Source organism: Dreissena polymorpha, chromosome 5, assembly GCF_020536995.1.
Source record: "Dreissena polymorpha isolate Duluth1 chromosome 5, UMN_Dpol_1.0, whole genome shotgun sequence".
In the NCBI taxonomy this organism is placed as follows: Eukaryota; Metazoa; Mollusca; class Bivalvia; order Myida; family Dreissenidae; genus Dreissena; species Dreissena polymorpha.
In genome coordinates this window covers 94,900,498-94,927,491 of record NC_068359.1, presented here as the reverse complement: position 1 = coordinate 94,927,491, position 26,994 = coordinate 94,900,498, and the positions used below count along the sequence as shown (strand labels likewise).

The 26,994-nt window shown below is 34.2% G+C and overlaps 1 protein-coding gene across 1 annotated transcript in view; it reads right to left on the bottom strand.

Annotated features, from left to right (window-relative positions):
- Positions 1-23,130, bottom strand: part of LOC127831476 (atrial natriuretic peptide receptor 1-like) — a 50,750-nt gene extending 27,620 nt beyond the window's left edge. Inside the window, exons 1-4 of the mRNA XM_052356460.1 lie at positions 23,110-23,130; positions 5,397-5,535; positions 2,988-3,241; positions 2,712-2,820 (exon numbers count right to left, since the gene is read on the bottom strand). Of these exons, the coding sequence (XP_052212420.1) occupies positions 2,712-2,820; positions 2,988-3,241; positions 5,397-5,535; positions 23,110-23,130 (523 nt within the window). The remainder of the gene's footprint in view (positions 1-2,711; positions 2,821-2,987; positions 3,242-5,396; positions 5,536-23,109) is intronic.
- Positions 23,131-26,994: the final 3,864 nt, after the last annotated feature.

The window sequence follows — 26,994 nt, the reverse complement described above, 5'->3', positions numbered from 1 at the left end:
GATAGATATTGTTGTTTGTTATATTTTATTTATTGTTCAACATACATACGAATGCCCAAATCTTTCCAGAACATAAACACATTCTATTATCAATAAGATGTTGTTTTTTAATATATAAGTGATCAACTCAATTAAGTCACCAACTTGAATAAAACATAGTGCACGATATATACCAACAATTTGTAATACTCAAAAAAACCAATAACTTAATGCTCAACATTATCAAAATTATTCATCCGCTACACTATTTATATACAATATCATAATTCACGAAATAAAAAATAAGATAATACTTCTTGATGATTAGTCTCCCTTTATCCAAATGCTTACTTTTACTAAAAAGCCAATATCAGCGAACCTTTAATAGGCCTATATATATTGTTTTTTCGTACTATCAACCCCAAAACATGAAGACAGCTTGGTGTTTTTCCGTTAAGAGTTCTGACTTATACATGTTTAATGTTCTTATGCAATAAAGACGAACGTTTAAATCCATTAAGACATTATTAGAAAACTATTTTTCTAATTAAAAAAAACACGCGACACAAATGTGATGAAGTAGTCAGCTAACAAAAATAATGTTAGTCCTGTAAACATACTAGAAACATAACATAAAATATTTCACGTTAAAATAGCAGTAAATGTGCATTAGCGCCTACCCCTTATCTGAGCGCCGCTTCATTTGCACAAGCTCCATCTCTTTTTGAAAAATGCAAATTCATCTATTAGATCGGATAGAAGCCGAAGTTTGTGTGCACGCATTAACTTGTACAGGTTCAAAGCAATCGTTTTATGAATTATTTGATGAGCGATTTTAATTGGCTAGAAATTTGCTTGTCAAACAGGCAAAATACATCGGTTTGCTTTTACGAATTCTACCATGCCACGACTTAAAAAGGTCCTCACGTTTCCAAATGGATTGTAATTGTATGTTTCTTTTCATTTGGGTGAATTAATTATTACTGGATCGCACTACATTGGCCGATGTTTAAAAATAATGCGAAATATGTTTAAAAAACACATAAAACCTAATCAGCCTTGAAAAATATCCGTTAAATTTCACAACATAAGGGCCGGAGCGCCACCTCGGAAGTAGCATCGGCTCATTTGTTCATGCATCTCAAAAAAGAGTTTGCGCGCGTAATTAACGGCCGTGTTTTGATGAGAGCAAGATTATATGAATATTTAAGTTAAAAAGACAACACTCTGTGCGATAATGGTAAGCCTAGAATATTAATAATAATTATTTATATACGGAACAATATCTGCGCAATAATCGTAGAAGCAGAGGGTGAATTATGCAAAGAATATGGTATGTTTGCAACTGATATGCGGCGTTATATCAAGCCAATTACCGTAAACAAAGAGGATATACACCCGAACGAATGTGGTTTGCTGGCTTAAATAATTTATAATCTATCGATATCGTTTAACTGGAATAACGATTTTTTTGGCCAATATAAAACAAGAGTAAAGGAATATAATCATCAAAGTTGACAAAATAATAAATATATAGATACGCATTTTTTTTCATTGGCGTTTGCCATTTGAACATACGAAATAAACCTTTCAAACAAATAAGTATTGTTTCAGTATAGTTCAACCGCGGATTTGTTATATGAGGTCCCAACACTGATCCGACATTTTCCTAACCGCTCAAACGTTCTGTTGCAATTAACTGAAAAAAAAAACTTACTTGTTTAAAAAAAAATGACACCTTTAGAAAACTCTCTCGATTGAGCGAGCTTTCAACTTTATCCCATTAAAAACGGTGAAATATTTAAAAAGACATCCCTAAAAATCTTATCTGGGTCGCGCTTTACTCTCCCAACATAGATCTTAAAAAATCACGTGGTAAAGGCACCGTGTTTATTTTACAAAGATTGCGTTGGATGACGATGGTTTCCATCAATGGATGAGACAGTTATGTTCATATAATATAGTTTGCGATAATGTTTATGTGAACCGAATTAAAATCAAAAGACATTATTGACAATTGACAACTAGTATATTTTGAACAACGCCTTTTGAATTAAATCCTATATCGTTTAAACAAAAACATACTTCGTATTAACTACATTTGAATCAAAAGCGACACGCGCAAACAAAAATATCAACCAACGGTTATTCTGAAATAATTATGTTCCCGTAACCGTCGTATTCCAAGCACGCGATACAATCAAACCAATGAGACAAAACACATTGAACCCTAGTGAGAATACTGCGGGTGTATTTTAATAACGTAACGCCTAATGATGTAAAATGCAACCATTTCTGGTTCAATAATTTTATAGCAAAATCCATGTAAATATCAAACAATAAATAGCCCCAATATTTGATAACACAATTAATGAAAGTAATGACAGTACTGGTGTGACGATGCTTTTAAAGAGGATGGATATAAAAGCATCAATTTAAGTTTATCTCCATCACCACAAGTGTGTTTGTGGGTACGAAAATTTGGATTCTAAAAAACTGGGTACGAAACTTTTGGGTAAGAAAAAAATATACCATAAAATATGGGTACGAAAAAAAGTTCGGTCCGAAAAAGGTTGGGTCCGAAAAAAAATTAGGTACGAAAAAAAAATTTGGTACGAAAAATTTTGGGTACGAAAAAAAATTGGAACAAAACAAATTGGTCTCATTAGCATGTGATGAGCCGAAATCTGCAGTTTTCACCAAGTCTGTCAAAACTTAACTAGTGAACTTACTGCGAGCGTCTTTCGAAGATCGCACAAAACGTTTTTGCAGTGATTCGTGAGTTTCTTCCGAAGAAATGATTATGCTTTCGGTATTTATGTTTTCGGCCTCCAAGCCTTCCTAAAATATAACAGCAAATAAAACCATAGTATGAGCTCATGATAAACATAAGACTTAAGTCGTGTGTACAAAAGACAAAATAAGTGTAAATGGAGTTTTCGTTGCTTTACACTAACCAAGTGCTACTTCGAACATGAAATTAGTAAACTACTGAAAAAAGTACTAACCTGAAAGTATATTGCCGTCTCGTGCCAGAGCAAATCTGATCCTTCCACGAGTGTAACTCTGTCCCACTTAAAATGATGCAGTATATCAACCAAGAAATTCAGCATGTCAACGTAGATAGCGGTGGTGCGTGCGAAGGTCTTGTACGCCGTGTGGTTGTTGAGTGTCCGCGACGAGCAGCTATAGCTGATCATCGGTTTGTTCCATTTTGCCGCCAGGAGACCGGCCGGGAGACAGACGGCGTCGCATGCAGGGCCTTAAACAAGGAGTATGTATCGTTTGAAGGCATGGGTTTAGAAATGTCTAACCTATAGTGTGATAGTGCGCTCATTGTATTTATCTTACACAAACATTCTGAACCTTTATGTATAATAGTATCACTCAGCGGTTCAATGAAGTGTTTCGTTTTAATTCGTGTATGTATAACTGATCAGCAGCACATAAGCCGTGGATTTTTTAGAATGATGAAGTTTTTATAAATTCCATAAAATAAATAATTATCCTATGTTAAACAAGACGCAATATTGCACAGAGATGAGACTCAATAATTTGATTATCATGATCAAAAGGTGTGCATATTATGTCACTTTAATCACTTATCACGTCAAAACCGTCTGCAATATTGATGTGAATTGGGAACGTTATAGATAGGGAGGGAAGGAGGGAGGGAGGAAAGGAGGGAAAGAGAGAGAGGATGAGAGAGAGAGAGAGAGAGAGAGAGAGAGAGAGCGAGAGAGAGAGAGAGAGAGAGAGAGAGAGAGAGAGAGAGAGAGAGAGAGAGAGAGAGAGAGAGAGAGAGAGAGAGAGAGAGAGAGAGAGAGAGAGAGAGAGATGTTTATCAAGAGGATTTTGACCGTCAACTAATACCTGGGGCTTGAATAAACAATGTCGTCATGCAAGAGGCCGGGATGAGGGCCGAGGGCGTTGATCGTCCGATCTCTTTTCGATTTTAACTCTGATTCTTTTCCGGACCCGACGTCGTGTACAATTTTGAGACTTAACATTAATCTGAACGCCTCAAGATGCTACAAAATACCCGGTGTCCATGCAATCATCGGCCGGGCGCCAGCCCGATAAGCGGAAAAATACGTCGTCCGCTCAACGGACGGTGTAGACCTTTTTGTAGCTGATGTATTATATTTACAAATGTTGTATTATGATGTCATATCTGATTAAACTCGTTTGAGTATTTTGCTAAAATACGATTCCTTAGCAAGATTGCAAACGAATGAGCTGGACTATTTTAATAGTAAAAAATCGTATCAAAAACAATAACGAAAGGAGTTTTCTATCGCTGTATAATTTTGTTGAATACTGTTTATTTTCTCGATTATCGACATCAATTGACGAGGATAATTGTTCTATCTTAAATAGCATTACGTAATACGCATGCTGCCTACAAATTACCAAATTGATAGGGGAGTTGCTATCCGTTCACAAACCCAATTGGAGCGTCCACGAACTCACAGTTGTATATTAAAGTAGTAACATTTTTATTTGAAAGTGCATGTCTGAACGGATGAGTCTCGTCGCATTATACATTACTTAACATAGGAAATACCCTAAGCCAACGCTCCTATCAGTTACTTAAAGTAGTTCTGGACGCGTTCATATGAATGCATGAGTGACACGAACCCAAATAAAATATACGTAAAGCATACATACGTCTGTGAGTGAGAATGAGAACGGTGGTGTTTGCATTTTTATTGATTTTTAGGCTGAACTAAAACACTTTGTACTTTTTTAGGCTTAACTAATGCAGTTCTTATTTATTTGTAGGCTTCACTTATGCACTTCTTATTCATTGTTAGGCTAAACTAATGCACTTCATATTCATGTTTAGGCTACACTTATGCACTTCTTATTCATTTTTAGACTACACTTATGCACTTCTTATTCATTTTTAGGCTAAACTTATGCACTTCTTATTCATTTTTAGGCTAAACTAATGCACTTCTCATTCATAGAGCACATGCGTAGAGTAAGCATACGTATAAAGGTAAGTTTGTAAATGCATTTAAATGTATATATCGTACTCCCCCCCCCCATTTTAAGCATTTGACATGTTCAGTACAAATATTCGCTAGAAACTATAGAAACTTTTGTGTTCGTACCAAACAAAATTTAGCATATTGAGCTTTACTTAGCTATATTTCCATTATATTGTGTTTTATTGACAAGAATAAAATTGCATTCTACTTAAAATTTAATTGGAAAAAAACCTTAAGTGATCGTTTTGTTTAACTCATGTATGACATTTTCATTAATGCCGACTGTGAAACAAAATACAAGTTGATACATCTTTATAAAGGCTACGCGGCGAACAACAATTTCATATGTTTTCTTTCTTGGTAGCACTTTTCGAATATTGCAATGTATTTAGCCATATATAGTTATGAAAATCAACTCACCAATATATGCATTCACACGCGGATTCAACTCCACAAGCTGATAAAGACCCTGTCCGATATCACAATGTGTGTCCGCCGTTATGAAATCGAAAGTGATGTTGTGCTTCCTCAGCTGAGGAAGGTCCGGCGATGTGTTTGCCTGAAATGTTCAAACAACGTTGAACGCTGATGTTTTTATCGCCCCTCATAAACATCGTGGCCAACAATGTATTATCTTAAGTGTATATGCTGCTATAGGTGGGGCTGGTTCTGCGAAGAATGATCCTAGCATGATTTATTATAAATTGAATATGCTTTCGCTTAGTAAAATGGTTCGCCAAAGTGTTATCCTTAGCTATTCGAAGAATTTTTTGTTCACAATAAAGTTCTCCAAATGACTTGACCGGAAAAAGTCTAACATTTTTTCTCGTTCAACGGTGTTTTCAAGTCATGGTTGTCCCCGAAATGTTGTGACAATATTGTTTTTAAGTGTTAAAGACTTTATATATATACATTATGTTTTCACACATTTCGATACGTTGGCATGGGAACCTCAATAACTATTTTGTCTGCGTTAATGAGTCAGACTATGCGACACGTTGGCTTGAAATAAGTGTTATGCTATTTCAAGCGCAGTATGCCACTGCTACGGAATACCGTAGGGCCATCGTGGCTACTCATTAAAATCCAGAGGGCGAGAATGGGAGAACGCGATAGTACGATGGCGAAAATGCGACAATACGATGACGACAGTGCGACAATACGCGAGTGAATTTAAATTGGTATTCCACCGAATCCAACAAATTTTATTTTTATTTTATTATTTTGTTTATGATCACTCGTGAAATAACAATAAATCTTACACTGACATGAACAAATATCATCTTTGTATATGATCATAAAACAAAGTGATATTACATAGCAGCAATAATGTTCAAACATGTTATACACGATATGCTAATATATACTTTTTTGACCTTGTGGTTTCATTTTGATTACAAAAAAACTAATATGTATTTTTTTCTTTGGTTGTTTGTGATTGGTGTTTAAAAAAAAACTGAATAATTATGAGTAAAGATGAGTTGCATAAAGTGGATAGAAAGCAAAACTGGACTTGTTTATGAAAATGTAATGTGTGTGAATTTATGTTCAATTATATGAAGTGTATCATTGTTGAGGGCTATTTCTTTTTCAATTTTAATCTTAAATTTTAAATAATTGATAAAACAGTTCAATGTTTGTGTTTGCTTTCTGCATTTCATGCTGAATATGAACTATTTCATTAATATATAGAGAATACTAGGTTAGCGTTGAATACAGAGAAGTTTATGTTGCGAGGCTTAGAACGCCGGGAGCGCGAGCCTTGGCGAGCTCTTTCGGTGTTCGAGCCGAGCAACATAAACTTCTCTGTATTCAACGCTAATCCTAGTATTCTATTTATCCCATTTGATTTTTTTTTGTAACGTGACATTTAACATAAATAGATCTAATAACCTTAACAATAATTTTAATTCAGTCTTAAAAGCGCTTAAAATCTAACGAATGTAACCATGCGTAGTGATATAAATGTATTTGTTCTGGTACGCAAAATAATCTTAAAAATTCACACACAAACTGTAAAACAACTAAAAATATCACCATATGCCTCGATTCAATTTTACGCAGTATCCGAATTGTAACACATTACGACCGCAAAAAGAAGATTTTACTTTACGATAATTCATTTTATTTTCGAAAGAAAATGATCAAAATCCAATATCCGGCGATTGCCTCCTGACAAAATGTCAACATGCATGTACACCGTCGACGCCCTTGACAATTTCGACGAGTAAACAGACAATTGCAGCGACTGACACTCTATTTGACCTAATATACAGGGCAATACGATTTCCGACTTCGGACGACGAATTTAAGTACGCGCAGAACGTGTTTTTTATATAATGTAATGGGTATGCCGTGTGTGATCAGATGCATCAATGGCGTCCATGTTAAAATCATTTCCCCGAAAACAGGGAACGACAAAAGTACAAAAAAGCAAAACACGTTCGAACTAGTATCTTACCTTTAGTTTAGCTGAAATAATTCGCGTTCAGAATAAATCTGAACGCTGAAACTCCGGTCTGTAAAAACCATAAGGAAAAATAAATACAATATTATTATATCAATATGCTTAAAATTGCAAAATAACATTACCAACTCATAAAGTTTTAGTTAAGAAGTCCATTTTTACCTCAAATAGCGTCGAATTGAAGTTAAAAGGCATAATTTGTTTCAGTTTAACTTCTGCTTAAATCACAATACAATCACTGACCTCTCGCCATGTTATGAACTATTTAAATATCAACCAATCAGAAGAAGGCATTACGGTGAAATAGGCTGCGTTATCGATTAAAATCTACCTGCGGTATACAGCGGGCACAGCGATTGGAATGGAAAATGTGAGTAGTGTGTTGATTTAAATTGGTCAGGCGTGCAAAATTGAAAGAGTCATTACATAATTCTTACGGAACATTATTGAGAAATGAATTACCTACACAGGTATGTAAATATTATTGCAATCCGTTGATATTAACTGTCTGATATCGGGGCTTGAATGTTGCGCACCAAATTCCTTGCGCATCAATATAGACAAAGAAGGAAAACTCTCGCTATTAAAAAGATTGAGTGGACTATTGACGCCAAGAGTCTGCCAAAGCAAAAATCATCAAAAGACTCTAAGGCGGCAATTAATATTGACAAACCTTTAATTATCCTTTTAAATTCATCTAATAATCCATTTAACTCAATAATTGACGATTTTGCATCTTGGGTCTTGAATAATTATTTTAGCATAGTTAAATAAAGACCCTTATGCCATCTTATCACTATATTCAAATGAGTTTACGAACTCAATAATTTTCTTCTTTGTTACACGTTACGTCAAATGAACCGGAGCAGTTTATCAAATAATAGCCGTCGGTAAACTCGGTTGCATTTGCAGATTTCTGCATACAAACATAATTATGTTTAAACTTGCACGTTTTTTTTATTTGTCTATGGTAAATGCGCTTATTGTACAAGAAAATAATTTAATATATAAATACACAAAGAATGAATACATTCCATTACACAACAAATACATGAGTGTATAATACCCGTGTACAAAATGGGACGTTCCGCATTCCAGTCTGGTGCTATTTTTACCATCTTATACTTTACACAGCTCTATGCCTAACGTGAATTAAATCGAAAAGCAAATTTTGCAGATTATTTAACGATTGTGCGATATTTGTATGGCTTGTTGTACATTCTTAAATCTCAAAAGTATATGCATGGGTAATAAACAATGCACATTACACGAAATAAGGAAAATGTGATAAATTGACAATTCAAACATGTCGATTTACAGTACATGTACATGTAAAATAAAATAAATCGTCAATTTTTTAATTTTTTTTTTTGGGGGGGGGAATGATGCAATAAGTGTCAGTTTCAGCTGATTCATCATTATACGGATGGCGAAAAATTATGTCATATGACTAGATTTAAAAGTTAAAGGTCGTATATTTTGAAGCTAAAGTTTTCTCGCATTTTAGCGCATATCGCATGACGTCATTTGAAAATTCGTCCGTGCACGCGACAGGTATATTCCACAGTGTTGAAGACAGGCTAGCATATTCCACAACGTGTTATACCGTCAATGTCGCGTTGAAAATGGGATAAAATAATGTAATTCACAGCGTTATTAGCCTCTTGTATTTTGAAGGTGTTTACCCCTAAACTGATGTCTAAGGTAGATAGTTTAACATTTAGTTGTTGTTTCTCTAGAAATGTTGTAAATTAACTCCATAGAGATTTAATATGTTTACACTCCCAGAAAAGGTGTTCTATTGTTTCAATATGTTCACTACACAGATCACATAGATTTGTGTTGGTTGGATGGGTCGCACTTAAAAATATATATGTTTGTAGCTATGATTCTCTTGATTTATTTTTGTTGAAATTTCTAAGTGTGCTATCAGTAGTTGATTAATATGGCATGACAAATATTTGTTTCCAATTAAATTCTTTTTCTCCAAGAAGGTTTTGCTATTTAGTTTGTGCTTTAGCGGTTTCGACAGGGTTTTTTAATTTAAAGTTTGTAAAATATGCTTAGTATGCTCAACATTTTTAGTTACACCTTGTGTCGTAAATATGCATATCGTTTTAACACAGGTAATTTATTTTATAGTTTGCAGCTCTTAGTTGTATGTTCTAATATGCGCGTCCATGGAGATGAACTATTGGACGGCCTGGGCTGGTTGTTTTTAATATGCATGTCCAGGAAATTGAAATATTTGACGGTTTGGACTTGAGGTTTCAATATGCGCTTCCATGAAGGTGAAATATTGGACGGCCTGGACTGGATGGTTCAATATGAACGTCCATAAAAGTAGAATATTGGACGGCCTTAACTGACGGTTTCAATATGCATGTTCATAAAAGTGAAATATTGGACGGCCTTAACTGGAGGTTTCAATATACGTGTCCATGAAAGTGAATTATTGGACGGCCTTATCAATATGCTTTAATATGCATGTCAATGAAAGTGAAATATTGGACAGCCTCTACACGAGTTTTCAATAAAAATGTCTAGGAAAATGAAATATTGGACGGACTGGGCTGGATGTTTTTTAATAAGCAATGTATAGGAAAATAAATTTTTTGGACGGCCTGTGCCGGATGTTCCAATATGCTTGTCCAGAAAAGTAAAATATTCGACGGCCTGGGCTTGAGGTGTCAATGTGCGCGTCAATGAAATTGAAATATTGGACGGCCTGACCTGGAGATTTAAATATGTGCGTCAACGAAGGTTAAATATTGCACAGCCAGGAATGAGCGTTTCAATATTCGTGTCATGGAAGGTAAAATATTGGACTGTCAGGACTGGAGGTTTCAATATGCGCGTCAAGGGTGAAATATGGACTGTCAGGACTGGATGTTTTGATATGCGCATCAATGAAGGTGAAATATTGGACTGCCAGGACTGGAGGTTTCAATATGCACGTTAATAAATGTAAAATATTGGACTGTCAGGACTGGCGGTTTCAATATGCGCGTGAATGGAAGTGAAGTATTGGACTGCCAGGACTGGAGGTTTCATTATGCGCATCAATGAAGGTGAAACGTTGGACTTACAGTACTGGAAGTTTCAATATGCGCGTCAATAAAGGTGAAATATTGGACGGTCAGGGCGGAAGGTTTTAAAATGCGTGTCAATAAAGGTTAACATTTGGACGGTCAGGACTGGATGTTTCGATTCTCGTGTCAAGGATGATGAATTTGGACGGTCAAGCCTAGAGGTTTCAATATGCGCGTCAATAAAGGTGAACTATTGGACGGTCAAGGCTGAAGGTTTTAATAAGCGTGTCAATGAAGGTGAAATATTGGACGGTCGGGACTGGAGGTTTCAATATGTGTGTCAATGAAGATGAAATATTGGACGGTCAAGACTGGAGGTTTTAATATGCGAGTCAATGAAGGTGAAATATTGGAGGTCAAGACTGGATTTTTCAATACGCGTGTCATTGAAGGTGAACCGTTGGACGGTTAGGACTGGATGTTTCAATATGCGTGTCTAAGAAGGTGAAATATTGGACGGTCAATACTGGAGCTTACAATATACGCGTCAATGAAGTCGAAATATTGGACGGTCAAGACTTGTGATTTCAAAATGCGTGTCAATAAAGGTGAAATTTTTGAGGGTCAAGACTAGAGGTATCAACATGCACGTCAATAAAAGTGAAATATTTGACGGCTTGTGCTGGAAGGTTCAATATGCGCGTCAGTGAAGGTGAAATATTGGATGGTCAGGACCGGAGGTTTCAATATGCGCATCAATGAAGTCGAAATATTGGACGTTCAAGACTGGAGGTTTCATGTGCGTGTCAATGAAGGTGAAATATTGGACGATCAAGATGGAGGTTTCAATATGCGCGTCAATGAAGGTTACATATTGGACGGTCAGGAATGAAGATGTCAATATGGCTGTCAATGAAGTGAAATAATGGACTTTCAAGACTGGCGGTTTCAATATGCGGGTCAATAAAGTCGAACTATTGGACTGTCAGAACTAGAGGTTGCAATATTCGTGTCAATATTGCGGATGTTGACGGTCAAAACTGGAGGTTTCGATATTCGTGTCAATAAAGTTGAAATATTGGACGGTCAAGTTTGGAGTTTTCAATATGGACGTCTAACAACGTGGACTAATAGTGAGCTATGCATTAACTTTTATTTCTTATGTTAATTTTAAAAGTTTTAATTGTTGATATATTTGAATCGAAGTCATTTTGGTATACTTTTGGTGTTTGTTTAGTTATTCGATTTTTTTGTTTACAATTATATCATTGAGGTCAGTTAACCGATATTCCAATAATCTTTGATTAGCTGGTTTTCCAGTATCAACGGCCCATAAGTATGTCTGTAACGAACGACTGTTCTACTTGAGTCACAGGTAGATATTGGAGGAATCTCTCAGGGCCAAAAAAACCCTTCTTCGCAAGGGGCCTCTGTATCTTCCCCTTAACCAAAAAGTCCCTTTCCCATACAGAAATTTCTTTCAAATCATGCATTTTTCTCTGAAATTCCAATCGACCTCAGTATTTGTCATTCCCGAAACAAAGGCTATGGTCCTTTCCCCAAAGTTGGTCTTTTGGCCCTGTCTCTTAAAAAAGGCTTTCGTTGCCAATCCCAAAACAACTTGTGTAGCCTGGCGGAGGATCAAACACACGACTTCCGGTTTTGAAGTCCAGTCCTCCACCTACTTAGCCAAACGGTATTCAATAAAATGCGTTTCAGTTATTGTTTCTTCGCATTTTAGGTTCAAAGCTTTGGAATAGATGATAACATTGTACATGTATATAAATAATTCTCAACGAAAATTGTAAACGCTTGATGAAGTTAAATATCTCGCAAATCGACCCTCGTAGGAGTTATATCTTTTTAGCAGACTAATGAGTCCACTTTGCAAATTAGCACTTAAAGTGGTTTTCTCGTTTGCAATTTTCTGTTTTCGTGTATGTGAGTGATTATGATTCACTCCTAATTACACACCGCTTCATCGGAAGTCCCTTCATATCCTTAGGATCACAGCGTAATACGTTTGATTTTCCTCGACGATAATCTTACTATTAATCTTTATGATTCTATGTCGCTTAAGTTTGCGATCAAATACAACATGCACTTAAATTAGTTTTATGTTTCATTTGATCATGCTTCAAACAGCTGCAAATCTGTTAATGTATCCTTCAATTAGGTAGCTAGATACAATTTAAGTGAACATTACTATTGTTTATGCTTATCAAAGTGAATGATAAATGTATGCGGCTATTCGTTTATAAACTGAAATATGCTGTATCGTGAGACAAAATGTACGGTTTGGACTTTCATAAACCTTTCTTAGACGGTGATAACTTAACATATAACACAGTTTTTATAGAGCTCTGCTCTGTGAAATGCTTATTAAATGCATGTGCGTAAAGTGTCGTCCCGAATTAGCTTGTGCACAGGCTAATCTGGGACGACACCCCACGCGATGGCATTAAACACTCTTTTCACAGAGCGCATTCCATATAATTTGATTGTAAATGGTAGTATGATATTTTATAGGTTTATGTACATTATTTTGTTCTTTATCTATCATAAAAACTTGGATTTGAATCAGTCGATACAGGTATTCTAACAGTACCAACCTAATAAAAAGACTTAATCAAGAAATGTAATTGCGACTTACTACCATTTATTTGATTCTGACATGTGACGTCAATAAACATGAACGTAAATCCGATACTAATTACAGACTATACATTGGAGTTAATAATTGTAACATTGATTGCCGTTTGTGTGCTTCCTATCTTCTTTTTAATCAACATAAATCCAAATCAGTAACGCCTATAATCAGACGTTATAATTCTCTTTTTCATAATCTAGCCATGTCTTGTCTGTCAGCCGGCTAACAATAACATTATTTACGTCTTTTTCTAACAACGCAAACATATGATAATAAAACTATTTTCTTTTTGCCATCTCAAATATCTAAATATAATTAAAAACGCTCTGACACCTGTGCCTAAGATTCGATGTTGTATGGTTCTTTTTACGGTGTATCTTTGCATAGACATGACCTAATTTTCTATATATTAAACAACCTTTCTCCTTCATATTTAGAAATGTCCTATTTCATGCACAAATACTTGTAGAAGTTAAAAATGTTACTGGAAATTATAACAGTTACGGTAAGTATTTTTTAATGTTGTTGATTATTTTCAAATTAAGAGCATATTAACAAAACATAACTCTGTTAATTTTATTTTCGACTTTTTCCATTCTGTATTGTCAATGCAACTTACTGCCGACCTACTAAGTGTTTCTAGTATCGTTCTAGATATTAGAATTATATTACCATGTAGTGTAGAGATCACAGTTAGTTAAAGAAACCTAACAATGTCACCTTTTTTATCAAGGCAATGGAACGAAACATATTTTCTGTCTGCGTAATATATTCAAATATACAATATATATTAAAATACGCTGTCCAATATTAACTTAATATTCTGCAAATTCTTTTTGGGCAAGTAAACTGGCTTTAAGCAAACTATATCACCACCATATTCAAGTGTACACGGATAATGAATATTCAATACAAAATTGTATATCAATGGCAGTTAAATATTTCGTATTATAAAACATACAGGTTAAGTATGAATTTTAGTAGTGGTATAAATTATTAATAATGACATATTATCTCGTGCTCAATATTTAGTGTTTTTTGTATTCAGAACTTTGTTAGGTCATGCCTACAACTAAGTAATTCCTGCGAACATATACATACAATCATACATTTTTAATTGCCACCATAACTTGCCTTTAACTGATTTAAGCATACTTTTGAATACTTTAAATATAAAACAATGTTTAAGTATCCAACAACTCTTTGCAATTGAAATTTTTTTGTATGTGACTGATGATATCAATATTAAAATAATAAAAACGGCAATTTAAATGCATTTAAATGCATTTGAAATCAATGTTTGCTTCATAAGCCTAATAATGTTTATGTCTCGGGTAAAGCACACACCTCCTCGAGTGTATTTCTCTGCTGGAGGAATACTTAGTCTGGCCATTTATGGCTCAAAATGTAAAACGTCTGCTTCCATACAAAAAACAACAACAAGATATACTGGCTTTTAATTTATACAAATGGGATGTGCTCTTTGAAAAGGGGGTTTAATGCATGTGCGTTAATTGTCTTCAACTATTAGCCAGGGCAGTCCGCAAAGGCTTATCAGGGGCGACACTTTCCGCTTTTATGATATTTTTCATTTATAGAAAGTATCTTCTTGGCAAAATCCAGTTTAGGCGGGAAGTTTCGATGACATTTAACGCACATGCATTGAACCCTTTTTTTTCCAGGGCGGGACTCAAAAAGTGCAAACTTAAAAGGTAAAGATCTGTAGTAATGCTTACAATACCGTTGGTCTAATAGTATGACAATAACTGAATTTGAAATACATACAAATTAAACTTCACAATGCCTTTTGATCATACCACATATCAATTATTTGCACCATTTAAATTGAAAATTCCGATAAATACTCAACACGCATGAATAATCGAGTTTTATTTTAAAATATGCATACTGTTTTAATGTTTAGATTGTACCCCTTACAGGTGGTAAGCGTGTGGCTATGATATTAATTAGTGAAAACATCATTTTGAATGATGAATAATCATATTATAACGGACAATCAACTTTTCTAAAAAACATCACTATCAAATATATCTATAACAAGGTATCCAACTCAAAATCACCCCAAAACGGGGTGCATTGCTTTCAACAGGCATAACTTCATCAATTGTCCAGCGATTTTGGTCTAATTCAACGCAGAAATGAATTTCCTTACAAGACATGTATATATCATGTTATATTTCTACAAATGCTGGGTCCAATTTAAAGAAATAGCACGATACACAACTCGCGTGACTCACATTATATCGATAAGACAGGATTTCAGACCGAAATCTTCACGGAGTAAAGGGCATTTTCCCTGCACAGTTCACGGACCTCGATACCATAATTCAATAAAACGTATGAAAAAACATTCTTACCGTGTTTGCTGTTGCATTATGCATCAAAACTAACTGTCCAGCGCCGTTTGAAACCTTTGTTTACATACATTTCAACCAACTGACATTTTAAACACACGAGAGATTTCATTGGTCAATGCGAAGGTGTGTCTTTACAACTGGAGATTTCATTCATAAATACTGTCTGATCGCCTTCAAGTAGGTCAAGCGAAGTGTGTATCGTTTTATTTCTTAAAATTTGACCCAGCATGGGTAGAAATATAACAAGATATATACATTTCCAGAAAGGAAATTCATTTCTGCGTTGAATAACACCGGGTTCGTGAACATTGCTGCACAATTGATGAAGTAATGGCTGTTAAAAGCGTTGCACCCTGTTTTCGGATGAATTCGAGTTAAATACCTTGTTATGTATTTATTAGATAGTGACATCTTTTTCAGAAAAGTTGATTTTTCGTTAAAGTATGATTATTTATCAATCAAAATGATAATTTCACTATTTAATATCATAGCCACACGCTAGCCACCTGTAGTACTCGTAAGTGTTTAAATGAAAGACGATAGTAAAACTTATATCTGGATAGATCCGGTTGATACATTCAATACACTATATAGTGCATTCTATGTAATAAATATGAATACACATATCACAAACAACACTATATTCGAATGTACAAATACCAATAAATTATTATATGTTATTTGATAAAGTGTTTTCTTTTTCCTTTGAACCGAACCTGATGTTCATTGATTTTGCAAAACAATTCGAGACTTGATTCTCACAATCCCCTTTATCATGCTCAACCCAGAAGGGTACGCATTAGGATGCACACCATGCTTTGATCCTTAAATAAAAATGCATACCTTCACAGTCGTAATCATGCATAATCTTCAATAGTTTGTAAAGCGTAATCATGTTTAATCTGTTTTGAAATAGCTCGAACAAGAAGATCAACACAAATATCAAATTATACAATTTGTGATGGAACGTTTTATCTGCCCACATAGACTATTTTCACCATGTTTACCATACCTAGCAAAGAACTGCGTTTAAATGGCATTCATAAGTTGGATTACGTATTTATTTCTCGTGCACTTATAAAATACTAGTACATTCTTCTGACAATCGCTTTAAATAGCAATACTGATTACTCAACCTAGAAACTAAGACTAACAATAAGAGAATCACAGCGAAAAAAATTTACGTAGCTTTACTATTAATGCTGAAATTTAAGGGATGTAATTTTAAAGCAATCAATACATCCACATACTTAGTTACATTTAAGCATTACATAGTTTTAATAAAGATAATAAATCAAACGCTACAGCACATTTACTTATTTAATCAAATAATAAAAATACACCTAAAACTAACCGACACAATAGTGACATGTTCACGATTTATCATATTAACGGAATTAAATTCACAATAAACACTGCTATTTTTAGTGAAATTTTGGAAACTTAGCGCGATAGCCTTATGATGAAGCGACGTAAAAAAAGTATAAAATTGTGTTGATTTGTTCACGTAATGAACAGTATGAGCGATAATTATAATAATGTGTCAGTCGGAATGATCGACATATTAAAAATCCACTAAGGTTATAGATTCTAATACATTTGTTTATTTTAAACACAAAAATGTATATTGGAAGTAGTATAAAAAATACATTAAAGTTTCGATAATGTATAGCTGCCTGTTCCAAAAAAACACTTCATACTTGTTATGTACGGAATAGCTTGCAATGATTCTCCTGGTCGATTTGTGCGCATATTGAATAAGTAAGGTTTTACCTGTCTATCGACGTTTATTTGAAAACTTAAATAGGAAATATGAAGAACATGTATTAGGTCCACTCACTTCACACACATAGAAACTATATCTAATTACCAAATTGCATAGCAATATAGCAGTTAGTTTCGCCGATGCTTAATCTTTATCTAACTAATTTTTAAAAAGTGGCATTTGCACTGTTTCACAATCAATCGATCATGTTTCAATAAATCCTAACGAAAATATACACATGTTTGTGAGCACACATTTTGTAAAGGAAAACAATATATGGTTTTGTTTATTTATTTACATTTTTATCTTCAGCTTACTTCTGGAAATGTTTCCGTATTCGTAGATGTTCAGACCCGGAACATTCCCAGTCATCGTCACAAATAAGGTAGCAAGAGAAAGGATAAAAACTTGATGACAAACAAGATTTATATGCAGTAAAACACCCACAATGTTTCTGATAAGAATACGTTCATTTGAAAAAAGCAACACTGTTATTGTTTGACATATTCGGCATATTTAAACTAAAACGAAATTTTCTCCAAGTATGACATTCAGTTGGTACTTCAACCCACATCTGTGTACATTTATATTAATTTATTATTTCTATTTTGATTTTCTTCAATATCGTTTTTAATTAAGTATTCATCGTTATTTAAAGAATACATAGTTAAGTCCCTGTAAAACTAATTTAATTAATCCATTAAGCTCACACAAACTAATGTGCACCTGAAACAAACATTGTGTGTAACGAACCTGTCGATTGCATCGGGATGTCTTGTACCAGGTTTGATTGCAAAAAAAAACACATGAGTTTTCATTGATGAGGTTAAACGATATTTGGGAAAGACACAAACAGCAATGCACATATCAATAAGTTACAACTAGAAATGACGCGACAGATGCCGACGAGTATCCCCACGCCGCATATTTGTTATATTGAAAGGCAATTTTGGGTGGGCAAGGCCTATGTTGGTAGGGCCCCGGGGTGGGTAATGTGGACATGGATGGTCGAGATAGACCATGTTGTCATAAGAGATGTTCAGTATTAATTTGAATTCAATTGGTGAATACATGAAGAAGTTATGTTAAAACAAAATGTGTTGTTTGTTGTTGTTTTTTTTTTTTGGGGGGGGGGCCTGATCTTTGTGGGCGGGGCGCCTCAATGTTGGTAACGGGGCGATGCATAGTTGACTGTATTGTCATAAGAGAAGTTCAGTATCAATTATAAGTGATTCGGTGTAGAAAAGAAGAGGTAACAGTAAAAAAACAAATGTGGGTGGGTTTGGCCTATGTGGGCGGGGCCCTGGGGTGAGTAATGTGGACATGGACGGTCAAAATAGACCGTGTTGTCATAAGAGATGTTCAGTATTAATTTGAAGTCGATTGGCGAATGAATGAAGAAGTTATGTTAAAACAAAATTTTGGGTAGGCGGGGCGCCCCATGATTGATAATTGGGCCATGCATAGTTGAGATTGACCGTTTTGTCATAAGAGATATTTAGTATCAATTTCAAGTAAATCGATGTAGAAATGAATAAGTTAATGTAAAATAACCTAACAAATGAATGAAAATCTCTCACCTGGCCCCATCCCAACCTCCATTTCTTTTTACCCAGGGGTCAGATCTTTCTGAAATTCCAAATAGTGCACTGTCGCACATATGCTCATAGCTATTATGTGTGCAAGTTTCAAGGTTCTAGTGCTAATAGTGTAGCAGGAGATAGTGTCCAGGACGGACGGACAGACCGCGGAGATCAATACAATATCCCCACGCTTTTAATAACATTTTTAGTTCCTTTTTGATTTATCAGTGTTTCTGGGAAATTCGTTAGATTTGCCAATTCAGCATAATTCCTTATACATTTAAGTGAGTGATATGATAAACAGAAGTACTGCCTAATCGTTTAGTTATAAGGCTCGGCACGAATAAAATTACGGAGCAGCAAGCCTTCCTTATATGTTAAATTAAGCTTTTTCTGGAATATTACAGAACGATCAGACAATATCATGTTATTATCTATACTCAATGGTATTAACACAACCAATTCAGACAGTAACATGTTATTATCTATACTCAATGGTATTAACAGACAGTAACATGTTATTATCTATACCTAATGGTATTGACACAACCAATTCATTAAGTAACATGTTATTATCTATACTCAAGGGTATTAACACAGCTAAATCAGAATTATTTGCGGCTAATATCATATTCGATCAATAGAAAATCACTTTTACCTCAGCCAATAAGATAAATTAACCTTTAAGAATGACAATTAAGCAGCCAATGTGATACATGTATACCTGTTTGACTGCAATTTTTAAAACATATTTGTAAGTAAAATATTGTTGAAACCTCAACAGTGAACAGTTTAATATAATTGTGATATTCTTTTGAGCGACTGGTCGGGTTATCTTGTGTCTGGTTTGACTTGCTTTAATTTTACTTTTCTGTAAATATTTGAGTTTATTTTGTTGTTTTAGACTCATGAAATTACTCTTGATTATTTGGAACAAACTAGGATTGGATGAACACTAAAAAGGAGAGAGCATCAATGGAAGCTTACTGAGTAAGCGGAGCGTTTACTATACCAACTCGCCGAGATCATCTACACATGGTATCGACAAGAAAGCATTCCACTGAAATCCGCCGAAAAAGTAATTAAAGCAAAAGTGAAAATTGAAATTAAGATATGATATTGCTGACACTTTTCTGACAAGTTGTTTATCTATTTTGACATACTTGAGGAAGTCGTTTTTTACCATTTTACAATTTTAAAGATTTTAAAAGGATACATCAAACAGTTAAATGGTTTTAAAGAAAGAAACTCTGGGTGTTGGATACACATGTGCTTTTAGACATAGAAGCCGGTTTCGTGCTCCTGCACGAACATAACTGGCCCCTTGTAAACTTTTCGTTTCCGGTTAAAGAATTAGATAAGAATAGAAGATGAGTCATTACAATTCTTCAACATCCTCATTCATTTGTTCTTAAATTTTGTATACATATACATTTCAAATCAATTTTACGTATAAGAATAGTAAGTGATCATTTTAAATTTAGCGTTTTTATTTTATGTTTCATAAATGCAAAACAAATCGCCAAATAACACGCGCTTGCCTGCTGACGTTATCACTGATTTCATAATTCAGTTCATGACGCGAGTGTCTGGGCATTTTGAAACTAACTCCCATCAACATATAACATATGTGTGTGTGTTTACGATTTGTTATTTCAATACAAAATAAAAGCGTTGAAATATATTGTTCGAATAAAACCAGAAAACGTGTTTGATTAAGATTGACGGATTTGATAACCGTGTTGGTGAATAATTATTTAAACTCTCGCGCATTATTAATGGTAAATGCTTGTGTTTATAGTCTGATTATGATATAAGACCCATCTTGAATCTTCTTTGACCCCCCCCCCCCCCGATCATTAGGATATAAATCGTCCGTTTACATTCGGCGCAGTATGCAGCCACGGCATATTGACTGTTTCCCCTCACAGGTACCCATTTATACTGCTGGGTATAGAGAAGCAAGCGTGGGATATTTTTTGGTAAAGAAAATTCCATGGTCTTAGCTGGATTTGAAACAGGGACCTTCCGGTTCCTAGACCAGCATCCTACCACGAGACCAGGGTCCAACTTGATATAGAATCTAAGGGGTATTATCTTTAGAATAAGTTTCTCCTTTGTTAGGTGACCCTATGATGTCTATCCAAAAAGGTAGAAAAGCTTGTCACAAATAAACATGAAAATTTAAATCCCTGTGAGTATAGAATTAGCCTGTAGAGGTTTGACGTTTAATGACAGTTGATAGTGTTTCAAAATAAGTGTTTAAAAAGTTGTTTATAGAACAACATTAAAAATAACGCTGGGTATAAACTTTGAATCATGTTTGACGTGTCGGTATACATTATGAAAAGTGGAAATACCAAACTAAAACAAAACCGTTTGTGCTCTACTTGAATCTGTATGAAACTTAAATCGAGGTGTATAGTAATATTGTGCAGGTTTACTATGCTTTCGCATGGAATTGTTAAGCGCTATTTTGCAACGCGTAATAGGGAAAGATCAAAACAAATTTTAATATTACTACGCACTGATTGATTGTGTTAATTAAATCTGGTTTGCTTTAACAATTAAATACTAAATACTTTTATTTTGATTGTTTTAGCAGGTTTTTTTTGTATATGAATGGCCTTTCTTTGAATCGTCGGATAAAGCATTGTACAATTAAAGGCATAAAGTAACATTTTCGTTGGTATTTGGCTTCGGACAGTCGTATACGCATCAGTTTTTTGAAGTATAATCCTAATGTGCTTTGTTGAATAGAAAAAATCGAAACATGAACCGCTTTATTTGCAGTTAATTACACTTTATACATCGGTTGGTATCACTTAATCTCATAGCAAAAATGCTCATTTTGTGCATGTAGTCAATAAAACATTTTCTGTTTCATAGACTTGTTTGATAATGAACTTATTCGTAGTTTCGCCTTTTGTCGGTCCTATCAAAATAGCTTGAATTAAAAATATCGTGTCTTTGTTAAAATATGTTGGGAAATGGTTCATTCTGATACTGTAATAGTTTCAATTCTGCTACTGCGTCAGTTTCAAATGCATTTTCCTTGTATACATTAATCACAGTCCGCTTATGTAACACCATCATTGGAAAAGCGAGAGTGCAGTGCAAAATGTGTGCAAAGATCCATTCTGTTGATTTCAAATGCATGTTTGTTTAATAGTGCAATAACCGCTTAAAGGTCAATAAGGAAGATGAACGTTCGTATTTTTTTGTTTTCTGATTATGTAGGACAAACTTACAGCAATAAGATGATTCTTGATAGTGAATTTATATAAAATGTTCCTTTAAAAGCTTGTAATATAATTCATTGTATACGTAGTTTTACAATTAATAGTTACAAATTGTGAGTACGATAAGTCATACTGAAACGCTTCAGAATACAGAATCGGTAAAAATCTTTACCTAACATTTGACGATAAGTTGTACGGATGTACCGGTAACTTAGATTTCACTAAAATACCACATCTATTTAGCAATAAAACAAGTGTGTTTTTGTTGTAATAACAATAACATGTGTTCAATGTTTCTATACTGATATCTACCTCTTTTTATAATATTTTTTTTTAAAGATGAATGTATGCATCAGATTAACGGCGATGCCTGAGTTGGTTATAATAAAAGCACGCGTATGCTCGATGCCTTTCACTTGTACATTTAAAAAAACGTGTTGATACCTTGCTAAATAAAATATATTTGCATAAGGACTAACAATAATAAAGAGTCACATATTTATTGATATTGTGTTTTATTGAGAAAGATAATGACAATATACATGAACATCATCAATAACCAAACGCAATGCACATGCTAACGCTTCAAATTTCTCGTGTTAAGAAGTTTAAAGGGTCCTTTGCACGCTACACGCAAATGTTTCAGTAATATTTGACTGATACATTTGATAATATGTACGTTTTAGTGAGTCCAGCGATTTAAAATATGCACGTGTACATCTACCATTTTTACCAGTATATGAATGTTTTCTCGAACAATTTACGTAATGTTAACCCATTTATGCGAAGCGTCTATAAAAAGGCCTAGGCAAACAGCGTAGACCCAGATGAGACGCCGCATCTTGATTTACGCTGTTTGCTTAAAGGAATTTCTGTAAGAAATATTCTAAATATAAAAATAGATATACTAGACATCCCTTATTTTTGAAATAAATTGATCCAATTTAGAAGGATGGGAGAGTCCACTAGCCATAAATGGCTTAATTATTTTTGCAAATCAATTTACACATGATTACCTTTTCAGTAGCCCACGCCATTGTAACCTCAACTTCGTTTCCAAAAGACCTTGATCCATCAAGTGGCACGAATATGCCAAGAGTAACCTGTTCTCCAGACACCACGTTTAAAATGTAAACAATAACACAGACGGTTTGTATCATATACTTTCCTGAAACATCAGACGGCATGTTCGCTGTATTTTGTTTCATTGTTTCACCTTTTTAAGAAGGAATTCCACGAGCAGTGTCATTCAATAATTTATACATGTTTATTTCACATCCGCAGTAGTGAAAGTTGTACAGCGGTTACATCGTTTTTAGTAAAAATACGTTTTCAGCTGAGTTATCTTTTTTCGAATGTTTTCATATTTACCAATTATTTGTTTATGTTTGTATCACGTACGTTCAATTAAATTATACTTTGCACTTTTTCATGTTCTTATATGTCGTAATGAAAACAAAACTAGTATCGTCATATTTTTAGTGAACGCCTGGGTAAAAAAGACAACCGATGCCCATAGGAATCACATGATAACAGTATCTTTAGACAACATAATTATACAATTGACAGTAACGATCATTGCCATAGCATTTAGAGTTAAAGTGCTTGAATAGCTCTCAAACATCACTTTATGTTGTATTGATGACATTTGACATAATCCGGAAGACAATCCGCCATATCACTTCGTAATAAGCTTAAGTTAACGTTTATGTTGCATGACTGTCGTTAACGTCCCCGAGCATCAGTTTTAAACATGTTTCCCTTAAAAATAAATCAATGCTTCAACTCCGAGAATGTATTCATATAATGCTAGCGATCGGTCCGCATACGTAAGAATACTGTTTTCCTATATCCGAGTGTCGCTAAGGGTATACTCGCACGCAACATCATTGATGGAACGCCTTAAGCAGACATTTGTATGCAGCGAGCCGCCTATAAAATGTTTTTTAATTTGCTAATGAAGACGCGTAAAAATATAGTAAGCAAGTCAGTTATTTTTCGTTATTTTATGTTTTGCATGATTAAACAACCATTTATAACAAGTGCGTTGCCGTTGAATAAGTATTTCAATAATACTAGATGCAATAATTGTCACTGTCGAAACGATCAGCTTTTTAATTAGTTAACATGATACTTACATTTGCTTTTTTAATTCAATATCAAACGCATCTTCCCATTTATCTGAATGCTGCTTCTTCGTGAACATATTTGTTTTCTTTTTTTTTATTCTACCCGCAGCGTTATCCAATCGCGCAAAAAAAATTAATGCGTTATAATATTTGTCTTTTACGATTAAAAAGTTCGATTTTTTGTTTGTAACAACGGCATACTCACGCAACTATTTGAAACTTTATAAGACTTCAATTTTTTTTTACTTTAACCTTCCTTGTCTATCCCGACAGTGTTTGCACTGCAGACATATTACGGTAAATTGTCATTTATGTCTTCTGTAAACATGACACTACATTTAGTTGTCACAAGTACTGCTAATGTACTGTTTTACGTTGTTATTGCATTCTGAAAATATGTAAACAATATCGCTTGCTCGTTTCTGTTAAAAAAAGTGTGAAGTGTCATTGTCGAAATGCAATCATTGGACATCAAGCAGTTCATATCATAATGAACTTTAATACGTTTGTGAAACACATTTAAAGAAATCCAACACTTTAATTCCATTATGTTAACATGCATTGATTAAGAAAGAAAGCTTAGTATACATTCATTTGGTTGACTTTACATTTGACAACATGAACTCTCCAACATTGTGTTTAGATATCGAGATCGATTTCAAGCCGTAAGGTCCAACCGATCTTGACATTTTGTGTGCACAAATAGTGAAATGATTACCATTCTATCACATAGAGGAACCAAAACATTAATGTCGTAAAACCATTTGTTCGAATATAGACCATAAACTCAATGAAATAGATTTTTCGTTTTAAACGTTATTCGAAACAATATCACAATGTGATCATATGGTTGAACTTGTTATAATAATATCCATAACCATTTCATTCGTATCGTTCATACGAATCTAAGGAGAACTGTACCGTGCTTCCGACGCTCCCCGAGGCAAAGCTTGAGTTAGCTCGTAAATGTGCGGATATAGTCGCAGGAAATTCACATTGAATATATTGTGATACACACAACCAATAACGAGCATTTTTTTATCTCGTTAAATCTAGGTTACAATTGCACATATTAGGTTAACATGTTTGCAAAAAGAAGCACTGACTTTTTTGGACAACTTTATTTTGCGAACAATTCATCGAAGTATTCTTTGATTTTTAGTATTTATGTGTTTTAATTCATCCTTCCCTTTGGAAGTTAATTGGAATTAAAGTCAAATTTACGCTCTTTGATGGTGTTTGAATTGAATTATGATTTTATGAAGTCATTTGTATATAAATATATATATATATATATATATATATATATATATATATATATATATATATATATATATATATATATATATATATATATATATATATATATATATATATATACTAAAATGTTTAATAAATAATATTCATCATTACATAAAGCATAATATCAATAACATTCCGATTAGAAATTAACGTATGAAATGAAATTATACATGCCCACGTACAGCATTTAGTCGTTTAATATCTGATGAAACCTTGACCCTGAATCGCCTGATAGATGCATGCTACCAGAGCCGACTTGATGGACGGAGTAGTAAATACAGTTACGTAATTGCAACCATGGCAACTAAGCACAATTTATTTGAGTTTGACATGTAACGTCAATATACAAGTTGGTAATTTCAATAGCAATTACATACTTTTTACTTTAGGACATAATTGTACCATCGATGAGTGTATGACTCCGATAATGCAAACATACAATACATATGATTATAAATGTTTACCTTCTCTAATTGGTTTATCTTATTGTACATCTTTTTGTAGTTGACATTTTCAATGTCACAAATTGTGAAAAGTATAAATCCTACAGCTGAATGGTTTTAAAGAAGGAAGGTTTTGGTGTCGGATATACTTGCGCTTATCAGGCTTAGTAGCCGTTATCCTGCCCCTGCCAGTTCATAGCGGACTACTTTTTTCACCTTTTATCGCCGGTTGCAGATTAAACGCAGCAAATACTAAAAGACTAGTAAACTCATTACACTTTATCAACATCCGCATTAATATATTCTTAAATTTGAATTCATAAAAATGCAAAGAATGTATACATTTCAAGTCACTGTACCGTAAAAATGTCGAATATTCACGAATAACGAGATGTTTTAAATTAAGTGATTCGTTGATCAATTGAACAGTGTTAAAAAAGTTTTCTTTTACTTTTCAAGGTTAATTGACGTAGAATGTTAAAGGTATTTGTTTATCGTCAAGGTGTCCTTGGTTTGGTCTTCAAAGAATGCCTATCCAAAAAAACTAGAAACGCAGAATGACGATTAACAAACGTATATTTTATGTGAAGATGTTCAACTTATCATGGAAACAAACACAACTTGAGTGAAATACACATGGGAGGTTTAGTCGGCGTTAGTACAACCAGAGCCAGTAGAGGTCTGAGTCCTTATGCCAGTTAGTTAAACGTCTTCAGGGCGGACAGTCGCTCCTACGATGTTTTGACAGGGCGGAAAGTCGCTCCTACGATGTTTTGACAGGGCGGACAGTCGCTCCTACATTATTTTGCCAACCCGGACAATCACTCCTACATTATTTTGTCAACCCGGACAATCGCTCCTACATTATTTTTGACTCCACGGCAAAACATATTATTCGCTGATCAAAGGCTTACACCTATAATTAACCAACAATTATAATTGCCAACCTGTTAACAGAAAGCCAATTTAATTAACATGAGCCGATCAATTTGATTTTAATTAATTAATTTACTTACTGACAAACTAT